Source organism: Lupinus angustifolius, chromosome LG03 (assembly GCF_001865875.1).
Source record: "Lupinus angustifolius cultivar Tanjil chromosome LG03, LupAngTanjil_v1.0, whole genome shotgun sequence".
Lineage (NCBI taxonomy): Eukaryota > Viridiplantae > Streptophyta > Magnoliopsida > Fabales > Fabaceae > Lupinus > Lupinus angustifolius.
The window spans coordinates 27329241-27340987 of record NC_032011.1 but is presented as its reverse complement, the minus strand read 5'-3'; the positions used below and the strand labels follow the sequence as shown (position 1 = coordinate 27340987).

The 11747-nt window shown below is 30.1% G+C and overlaps 1 protein-coding gene across 1 annotated transcript; it reads left to right on the top strand.

Annotated features, from left to right (window-relative positions):
• Positions 7109–11106, top strand: LOC109344289 (tRNA modification GTPase MnmE). The gene is made up of 8 exons (XM_019582996.1): positions 7109–7795; positions 8166–8287; positions 8382–8585; positions 8792–8851; positions 9044–9182; positions 9623–9741; positions 10122–10352; positions 10758–11106. The coding sequence occupies exons 1-8, from the start codon at positions 7192–7194 to the stop codon at positions 10950–10952; spliced, it is 1674 nt and encodes a 557-aa protein (XP_019438541.1). The 5' UTR covers positions 7109–7191; the 3' UTR covers positions 10953–11106.

Genomic DNA, 11747 nt, shown 5'->3' with positions numbered 1-11747 from the left:
ACTTGAGAGTCAAGAATACATTCTTGTCAATATATAATACTATACACCTACCAAAAAAAGGGGTTTATCCATCTAGTACTGTAAGCCCTAGATCTTTAAGATAAGCACAAAGTTAAGAGTTCAATTTCTTACTTAAAAAGTGAGGGAATATTAGTGATAATACAAAAGAATATATCAACTCTTGTTTTCAATCATTCAATTTTTTTCAAAATCAGGTTGTTTGTGACATAATTTTTTCAAAACCAGGTTGTTTTCAATTGAGAGTAATATTTATAAATTAGTGTAAAGATTTATAATATATATTTAGGTCTCAAAATTTATTACTTTCTTTACATTTTATATATGTAAATCAAGATAGTAAATTATATATTGTGAATATGTAATTTTATTCCGTTTATATAAAAAAAATAAGAGGGATGAGATTGACCATTGTCCCCTATAGTTATATTCTTTTCTCTCTCTATTTTTTTTTTCCTTTTTTATACAAAATGATTATTTTTTTTCTTCTAATTTTTCTTTCCTTCAACTTTCATTTTTTAAATTTTCTTTTCTCTTGTTTTTTCTTTCGCAAACCAAATAAAGTGTTATAGTTCTTTCACTTATCAGTCATTCCAGCAAATATTACTACCATTTCCGTAAGTAACAACTTTCCATTAATGTATACATATGTGATCAGAAATAATTATTATATGGTCAGGAAATAACCATTTCAATCAAATTAATTATTAGGAGATTCTAAGTGTGAGTTATGTGAATAATTAATAAGTTGAAATAAATACAAATAACAAGACCCATGGATCTAATTAATGACCTGGTTAAGATGTATAGATGTTACTTTTGTAATTTTTTTGTTAGAATTATTGTAATTTTGTATGTGTTGATTGATTTATATTAGTCTATTATCTATTTAACATTTATGTTTCTATCCCCTATATATGTTATATATAAGGGTTATTCCTAATCTTTGTAAAGTATGATAAGGAGAAATATTATTCAATTAAATAAAACTTTGATTCCATTTTTTCTTTTTCTTCAAACTTTATGTTTTTCTTATCTTTTCCAGTCATAAATGACTCATTTTTTCTTGTTCATTAAGAAGATTTGTCCATATCTCTTACCATTTTAACATTTTTACTTGAGCCATTTGTTAGATTTTCTGTTGTTTTAATTTGGACTCTCACATTCCTAAGAAAATGATGTAGAAGACTTTTTAACAGATTATCAACAACTAATCCCTTTTAAGAAAGAGATCAGAGTTTACCAAATACGTAGCTATGACCTCTTTAATATCAGATAAAATTAATTAATAATAATTGACTAATAATTGAAAATGAGTTATAGATAATGTAATAGTAATATAAAAATTCTTACACTTTCAGTATATACAATTTTTTCTCAGAAAAATTAATAGATAAAAGTTAAAATTTATTTCAGGGATAATTTTGCAGCCCAACAATCTCGAAGCAGAACAATAGAAATATTGTTCATATCTTCACTTGATTAAAATATGTAGGAAGTTAGACTGATAATGAACTGAATCAATTCAGTATTTGTTCAAAACTTGATTCATTATTTAGCTCGATAAACTTGAGCTAAATAAACGAGTCGAACTTAAGTTGGATGTAATTCGATTCGTTAGGTTCATGAGCTAGCTCGATATATATATATAATTATTTATTTATATATATATAAACTAATTATGTTTATTATGACTCGTACATTATTTTTTATATTTATTCTTATTATATATAAAAGAGATTATATTTATATATATATACATAACAATTTTGAAGTATTTTTTAAATTTTAATTAATTATTTGAGTTGTCCAAATAAACTATTCAAACTGAACTGAATAGTTCGTGAACTTTAACCAAGTCGAATTTGAGCTAAAAAAATAACTCGTATCAAACTTGCATCGATTTTCGAGCTGAACCGAGCTGAACTCTGGTTCGACTCGTTTCCAGTCCTAGTAAGAAGAGTGGGGTATGAGCTTGAATGATAAGTGATATTCTAGTAAGGCCATTTTAGGAATTAAAAATAATAATATCATGAGATGGTCCATATTAAGATTATAATATCTATCTATTTACAGTGAAATAATTTATACACATTTATAGATATATTCTTATTTGCCATTAGTTTTGTTGTTTATTTTTTCATTGATTTATTTATTTTATATATATGTTTTTATTGATTTGATTATTTCATTATTTTGTAGATTTGTTTTTCTAATAATCTTCTTTAGCTTCTGATTTACAAGGATCTCATCTCTAAGAATGATCAAATCCTCAAAAATTAATAACATGATGGCTTTCTCAAGTCCAATATATTTACTTTAACTATATCACAGGTAAATATGTAAACTTTGTCTAATGGTTCATATTTGTTAGGATTTTTTGAATCATTGGTTCATATTTGTCTAATAGTTCATTTGATTATAATTTTTATTAATATTTTCAGTTGTTAAAAGGTTGTCTCATTAAGAATTTTTTTTATCTTATTTTATTATAAAAGAAGTTATCTATATCTATTTAGGTTCCCTCAAGTCATATAAATGGTGTTGTGCTTTTTAAATATGCATTTGTGTATGGTTATCATCAAAGAGAATGTTCCTATATTCTCTTTATTCAGTGTCATTTACAAGATTTCCTTGTGATTTCAGGTACATACATATAATAGCAACATGTACGGGAGGATATGACTCAAGTTAACTTAAAAAATTCTATATTATGAGTCATTAGTACTTTGGCTTTATTATCAAGAATATGATCACATTTAATATATCTACATAATCACTTTAAAGTTTCATTTTGAAATTTAATATAATTTGTCTTTCACACACAACATATTAAAGTCTAAACACAACTTATTATTAAATCCATATCTATAATATCCAAAATTTTCATAACTATAGCGAATGTACGGGTTGGGGAAATCACAAGTAGATGAGAAAATTCTCAACTATAATGATATTATACTCAACCAATATGATATAGACATCGAATTATTGAGATATATTTTACTTATCTTTCTTCATCTCATCATTCTCATTAGAGGTGTCAAAACGGGCTACCTGGATGGGTTCGGGCTAGCCCATATCGGGTTCGGGCTAAACCGAGCTGGACTAAAAAGCATGGATACAATTTATACATATTAAATGATAGCCCAAACCCGCCCTAAGCGAGTTGCGGGTTGTGGCGGGTCAGCCCGCATAAACTGAAAAATATTTTTTTTAAATTTTAACATTTAATCTATTAAAAAAAAATGTATCATTTGATACTAACGTATAACTTTTCTTAACATATTTGTTATGCTAAATGCAACCAAACTTATAGATCTAATGCATTGTGTTTGAGTTAAGACATGATGTTAAGTCCACATGTATGATTTTTAACATAACTATTTTATTAAATCTCTCATTTATATTGGACTTTTACTCTATAACACAATATAATTTGTAAATTCACTTTAATATATAAATATTTGGATACTAACAAAAATATTATCTTTTGTATGTTCTTTGTCAACACTTTCATTTTGAACTATTATATTAGATTTGGTTGTGCGGAGTTCTCTATTATGAACAATTTGTGTTGATTTTAGTTTTGTTGTAAACGTTATTTTCTTTATTATATTTTTGTGGTAAAAGTTAAATCTAATTAAACACACAATAACATAATAGTATTATCTATTTTTTATTATAAGTTGTTTTCTAAATTTTCATTTGTTGCTTATTACCGAGCCAAAAGTCTCAAAAAAGATTAAAACATATAAGTAAAACGGGTAGCCCAACCTGCCCGGGTAAGCTCTGCCCGAGCCTCGATTTAAAATAGTCCGGCCGGGCCGAGCTAAAAAACCCAAACTTAATAAAAAGTACCTGAAATGATACTCAAGCCCTATAAAGTTTCGAGCATTGGTGGGCCCGCACATTTTGACAGCTATAATTCTCATGATATATTTATGGTTGCATCATCCATTACAATTTGGATAATACAATGTCTCATCATTGAGATAATAAAAAATTTCATATAGCCCTTCAATTGTCTAATAAGAGATTGGTTATATTTCTCATCAATGACAAGGATGATGTTAATTAACACAACATAAGGTAGATTAAATTAGAGACAACTTTTATTTTGAAAAATTAAGGCTTAAATAATCCTAAATAATTTCCATTGTTATCTATTAAAATATTATTTTAGTTTTGTAATCCTAAATAATTAATATCTCCTTTATTTTGAAAAAAATCTAAGTATTTAATTGCAATGTTTTCATTTCCATTTCCATTTATTACTATTTGCATAAATTTTCATTACTATCTATTAAAATATTTTAGCGGTTTTAATTTTAAGTAATTAAGGTCTATTTTATTTTAAAAAATGAAATATTTAATTAAATAGTTGAAATCATGTTTATGTTGAAAAAAATGAAGTAATTAATTCCAACGTATCTTTCATATAATTTTAAAAAAAAAATAGGAAATAATAAACTAATTATATTAATGATTAATAAGAAATAATATACTAAGGGGAAAAAGAAATTATAACCCAATTAGATTTAGAAATAGTGAGAACTAATGTTGGCCTAAATAGACAAGTTGTTCATGTGTATACCAATAATTAGTTGGTATAGTATAATCTTAAACAATTAATGTCTCATTTATTTTGAAAAATATCTAAATATTTAATTATAATGTTCTCATTTTTATTTATTATTATTTCTTATAAATTTCTATTAACTTTAAAGTAATATCATAAAATAAAATAGATAATATTCTAATGAGAAATAATATCGTAGAATTAAAAGAAATAATAAATTAGTTACATTAAGGAATAATAAGAAGTAATATCACAAAAAAAAAACAAATTTTTTAGGCTACATATAAATAAAGAATGAGCAACATAATTTCTTATAGTATTTATTAGTCAACCAAATATATAGACTATAGTGTGGTCAATATTTTGTTAATACACAATTTTTATATCTTAACTCATTATTTTCATTTGTAAACCTTTTTTCAGTTTGAGTTCACAAATAAGAATTTAAAATATTTATTGCTTTAATTACCATTTTTGAATTAAAAAATTATTGATTTAAATTATCATCGTTGCAATCTAAAATTTTTATTTATTGTTTAAATTCTCACTCTAGACTTTTCCTTTTCCAAGGTTGATTAACATGTCTCAGTGCAAATGTATGGTAACATACATGTTCTTAACCATGTGAATGTATAGTCCTTCAACACTTCCCTAAAGTGATGAACATTCAAAAATAACATATTGGTTTCAAGTTTCACCTTACCATTAGGTTGAAGTTTAAATTGTTCTCCAACCACCTTTCTCTCAACATAAATTTCAACTAAATCATCATCTGAGTGAATACCCTCACCAAAATTTAGTTTTTCATCATAGTCATTAAATACATCGTTGTCATTTCCACTATTAAGACCTTCACTTTCATTCTCATCTATTTCCTCCACATAGTCTTCATCATCGGTGATTATTACTTCATCAATGACAGTGTCATGGTTCTCAACCACTTCAGTCATTTTAACTATACATTAAAAAATAATGAAAAATAAGGTAAAAATATAACAATAATAATTATTATTCTTCTTCAAAACATAGACCCTCAATCATCGTAAGGTATCCTACACAAAAACGACCTTAAGTTCAGCAGCATCATAAAAAGTGAACAATCAACTATGGGATCAGAAAACAAACAACTTTCAATATTAATGTTAGATGCAACCATTTAATATCCATGCCAATTACATGCCAACACTTGGCAATACCTATAAGATTTCCTGCTTGCATAGACTTTCCGAGATATAATTATGCTAGAACCCGAACTTGATTTATGGTTCTTTGAGTAGTTCTACTCTTTAAAAACTAGACATTTATTATTATTTTTTTTACACGTTTAGGTAAATGGTTTAGTGAAGTGCTTATTTAAAATGCTTATTTTTTGACAAATAATTGAAATAAGCTAAAAAGTTTATAAGAAGATCATAAGTTCATAAGATGATAAGCTACTTTCAAATGAATTCTCCAAGTTTCTCCTCATCTTCACTCCTCAATCAATTTTTATTGACTCATTTTTACACATTCTAGGCTCTGATTCATGTACACTTTATAGTCTAATTCTATCGATAAACAAATATGAAATGGGTTCCAACTAATAAGCATTTACCTATTACTAATATGAGATGGGTTCCAATTAACATATCTATCTATAGAAAATAAGTTAATCTTAAATCAGCAAAATCAGCTTGTAACTCCTACAATTAATGAATTAGCAAAAGCATATACTGATTTATCATTATTAACTAAGCAATTTAGCATTTACATAACTAAGTAAGTAACATACTCAACTATGTAAGTAAAATCTAACTCCTACCCTATGTCTTGAAAAAAAAGGAAATAAAGACATTTTACCAAATAACACCTTTCGCAATGATTTTGCAAACTCCATCTAAGAAATCTTTCAAAATCCCCTCAAACCATAACACCAAATCCAAAATCCACAACTCAATTCACTCAACATTCAACAACTCATTAAGTACTATTCCTTATGACAAGAGCAAAATACCCCAAAAGCAAAATATCCCAAAACAGCACAAACAACGGCCACCACATTCCCTCTTAGCCACATAATATTAAAAAAACGTGGGAATATGATAGAAAAAAACAAAAAATAGAAACAATAGAGGACATGAGAATAGAATAAAAAATATGATATTATTTATACTCATCTCTTAGCCACGTGATAATCAGTTGCCAAATTTAATTTTGATTTACTTGAACCATAGCTTGAAAAAAATGATATATTCTGTTGAAAGAAAAGAAGAATGATGTTTTTTTAAACAAAGGGTAATTTAATATTTTATCATTCATTTTAACTCTTAGTTAATGAGGTTAGATCAAAGGGAGGTATGTATAACAACAGTAAATATGAGAGAAGTAATATGTGTAGTTTTATTAAAACTAATATAATGTCCGTGTAATTTACTCTATATTAAATGATTTAATATTCACGGAATTGAAGTTTGAACCCTGGCAAATGAACCAAACTGAATTTGAAATGCATGGGCCATGGCCCATTAAGAAACTAAGGCTCATATTGAGAAGATTGAAGATGATGATAGACAATGAGAAATCTTAACACTAACTTACTTCACTTCGCGTAAATGTCTTCTTCTCTCCGCTTAGTCCTCCGTCACATATGCTTCTTCACTCCATCGCCGGCACCACCACGCTCCGCCATAGCGTTAAGTCTACTTTACAACCGTCACGCCACGTGTCACTGTGTATCTTATTCCAAACCCACACTCTCACTCTCCCACAATAAAGAGAGTAACTACAAGCGAGTGGTGAACAAAGACGAACGGTTAAGGGTCCCACAAACGGTTAATCTTGAGAAGATAGGTGATAGCACCACAATTGCAGCGATCGTGACGTCATTGGGGGCCCCACCAGGTGCTGTAGGAATTGTTCGACTTTCGGGTCCTTCTGCTGTTTCTGTTGTATCGAGAATCTTTAAGAAGAAGATGAAGAAGAAGAAGAAGAATGAGAAAGATGTTTCGTGGATAGTTAGAAGTCATGTAGTGGAATACGGTGTCCTTTTGGATTTAGATGGGGATGTAATTGATGAGGTGTTGGTAGTGCCGATGCTAGCACCGAGGTCGTATACACGTGAAGATGTGGTTGAGATTCAATGTCATGGGAGTGAAGTGTGTTTGCGCCGCGTGCTTAGAGCTTGTCTGGATGCTGGAGCAACACTTGCTCAACCAGGTTTTACTTTTGTTGTTTAATTACTTAACATGTATGGAATGGAATGGAATAGAATAGAATGAAATGAAGTGTAATAGAATGGAATAAAGTTATCATTGCCATTGTTTGGAAATTTTATTATGAAACCAAGTGGGATGAAATGAATGTTTTATTGGGAAGGAGGAAAAAAATAGAGGTATTGGATGATTGAAGCTGTTCCATTTCATATTATTAATAGCATTTTATCTACAACAGTCAATTTGAAGAATTTGGATTTTTTCTGCAAAATTAAATGTGAAAAACTTGATTTTTAAATGTTCCCGGGGCTGTAGTGATAGCTGCTGCATTCAAATCATGTCATGCTCTTGGTAGGTACTAATTGGTGTTTCAGGTGAGTTTACACTTCGAGCTTTTCTAAATGGTCGTTTGGATCTCTCCCAAGCTGAAAATGTTGCAAGGTTGATTTCTGCCAAATCTGTGGCTGCGGCTGATGCAGCACTCGCCGGAATCCAGGCATGTCTTACCAAACTTTGAAAGATCATTGGTCGTATATGTTTGGGTATTTTGTTCTTCATGTTTTTAGAAAAGCTGTCTTCTTCTTGTCCAGGGTGGTTTTTCTTCTCTTGTAAAATCGTTGAGAATACAGTGCATTGAGTTGCTCACTGAGATTGAAGCTCGTTTAGATTTTGATGATGAGATGCCACCTCTTGATTTGAACCTCGTTATGGATAAAATACATACCATGTCTCGAGATGTTGGCAATGCATTGGAGACAGCAAATTATGACAAACTTCTCCAATCTGGATTACAGGTATCATCTCCAACACGGCTTTGTAACAAGTGCTTTTTTTTTGTTTATTGAAGTACCCCTAGCCCATAGTTGGCTGTATTAGGTACAAAACTTTTCCCTTTGAACAAAAAAATCCATGCATGATTGCAAGTTCATTTTTATATGAACTGCACGATGTCTGTTTTTTTGGATTTTCTATTGTTGATATTGATATAAAATTCTTGCAGATAGCAATAGTTGGCCGTCCAAATGTGGGCAAGTCAAGCCTTCTTAATGCATGGAGCAAAGTATGTCACAGTCATTTTACCTATTCAATTATTTAATTTGATATTTTTTTCATTTATTGAATATTTTGTTTAGATGTTAACCATGGTGTAAAGAAATTGAAACACTCACATAGTTGCTATAATTGGCTTCTGAAACCATCTCAGCATTTTGATTATTTAACTTATTGAGCATGGTGTTCTTGTAGCATGCAGAGTGAGAGGGCAATAGTTACTGAAATTGCTGGAACCACTCGTGATGTGATCGAAGCAAGTGTCAGCGTGAATGGCATTCCTGTAACCCTTCTTGATACTGCAGGCATCAGAGACACTGATGACATCGTGGAAAAGATTGGTGAGGCTTTCTTTTTCCTCCTGTTACACCAAGATGTGTATAAATCGTTTTGTTGCACCATTTTTCACTTTTCTGTAGGTCATTTAGGTCGATCAGTGTCCCATCTAAGGTGATGTTAGTTTCCACAGTTCAAGTGAAGTGTCCTCATTTGTGATTAGTCTTGTACGACCGCTGCAACTTTGTTTGGATTCATTCTTTTATTAATAAAAAAATAATTTTCACCAGCAACAGAATAATTTTATGTATAGGTTTGCTAATAATTGTCACATGTCTGAAGTATTTATTTGTAAAATACGGTTAAATATGGAGTTAGAGGCTTTGCCTGCTTTGACTTGGCAATATTTAGATGTTTCTTGTACTATGCATGTTAGTGTTTTGCTTCTTACTTTAGCCTCATTGCTCCACATGTACTGAGATTTATTTTTCTATTCTCTTAAAAGGCGTAGAGAGGTCTGAAGCAGTTGCTAAGGGTGCTGATGTAATTATCATGACTGTGAGTGCTGTTGAAGGGTGGACTTCTGAAGACACCAAACTACTTGAAAGGATTCAATTATCTAAGGTTTTACCATATGTTCCTCTTTCTTTCACCTTTTTCTCCTGTTCTTGTTCATGATATTTGATATTTTTTATAATATATTGCCGCTGAATAGGCACCATAAAACAAAAGTTACCATAGTTTACAAAAAAGATAGGTTACTGCAAAAGATGTCTATCTTGACATATCATATTGGATGATAAATTAGCACAGTAATGCATGGTAGCCTTATAAATATTTACATCGTATAGGATAGATCCTAAAATATCATAAACGTTACGTGACACTTTACGTTTTTATGTTTTGTATCAAGTTTGGTACCTGTTATCATTTTCGGCCATGCTTCAAGGAAAATGAAAGATGCATATCAATTTGTAATTTTATTAATTTTTCTTTAACAACAGAGATCAACTGGATCTTCCACCCCAGCTATCCTTGTGGTGAACAAGATTGATTGTGGTCCTTATGCCGAGACTGAATGGGATGAAGAATGTACCAGTCTCAATTTCTTCAGTAAACATGTGTTTACATGTGCTGTTACCGGTCAAGGCTTACAAGACTTAGAGAAGGCAGTATTAGAGATTGTGGGTCTTGATGCCATTCCTGCCGGTGGTCGCAGATGGACTGTCAATCAGGTAAGCTATCAGTCTGATTTCTCTCCTTGTCTCTCCCTAAAGTCTTAGCTTCAAAACGTTTAATCTTTTGAAAGGGAAGGATTCATTATGCTGCTAAGACAATGTATGTATCTGGTAAAATTGTAGTAGAGATGAAGGTAGTGTTCTGCTTAGTTAAGGTGAAATTGGATATATGAGAAATACCCATTCAATTGGACAGTGAAGTCTAGATATATTTCTATTTTGTGACTCCATTTTCACTTCAACTAAGCATAGCCCAAATGTTGATCTTTGATTGCGTGATTCTTTTACCCCATTTTTGTTCATAATCTTGCATGCCCGCACACACATACGCAAATGAAAAGAAGAAAAGAAAAAGAAATAGGTTGTGATTTGTGTTGGTGTTGATATAATGATATGATACAGAGACAATGTGAACAACTTGTACGGACGAAGGAAGCTCTTGGAAGGTTAGAATCATCAATAAAGGATGAACTACCCCTGGATTTTTGGACAATTGATTTGAGGGATGCTGCATTAGCCCTTGGACAGATAAGTGGAGAAGATATATCAGAGGAGGTTTTATCAAATATATTTGGCAAGTTCTGTATTGGCAAATAGAAGGGACGGTACATATATATATATATATATATGTGCTTGGTATGTTCAGCATATTTCCCATTCATCTTTCAATCATTCGTGTTAGGCTCTATTCCATTAAGGCCAGTTGCTCTCACTCCCCTATTTATTTAATGCTATGGTGATCGGTTCTTTATATATTTATTGTTTTGTTATTTACTCAACACCTTTTTTGATTTGGATCCAAGAAGAGTTCGCAAAGGAAAATGAATTTGGTGTCCATGAACATAAATATCACGCACTAAAAAAAGTAATGGTTAAAATGGGTGGAATATGCGTGCAAATAAATCTATATGCGAGTAGTCTTATAAGCCGAAGTTGTTAAATCCGTTTAATAGATTTTTATTATAACATAAAACATGAATGCAGAATTGGTGGATTTCGGAGCCATCATGAGATGACACCTATTGGAGAACAAGTGTACGTAAATATAATAAAATAAAAAAATTTGGTCACAATCATTCGTTAAAACTATATCACTGTACAAATATAACAATTTTTTCATCAAAGTAAAGTTTACTTTCTTCATATTCTAATATATGAATATTTTATTTTAATTTTGTACATATTATTTTAGTATTCTGAACAATTGTAACAGAACACCAGTATTAGAATTCAAGGGTCAGATTTGGCAAATTATACTTTTATCAAAAACTATTCCCTTATAAGGAGATCAGTAAAATAGTGACGCTATAATTGGATGAAGACTTTCCAATTCATCATCATCCTAAAATGTCATACATTTATATTAATATTATGTATACAGTATTATGATAA

Excerpts from the sequence above, each read along its gene's own strand:
- LOC109344289 (XM_019582996.1), top strand. The coding sequence starts at position 7,192 with ATGTCTTCTTCTCTCCGCTTAGTCCTCCGTCACATATGCTTCTTCACT. Across the intron at positions 8,288-8,381 it reads CAGCACTCGCCGGAATCCAG|GGTGGTTTTTCTTCTCTTGT; the intron begins GCATGTCTTACC and ends CTTCTTGTCCAG. Across the intron at positions 9,183-9,622 it reads TGACATCGTGGAAAAGATTG|GCGTAGAGAGGTCTGAAGCA; the intron begins GTGAGGCTTTCT and ends TTCTCTTAAAAG.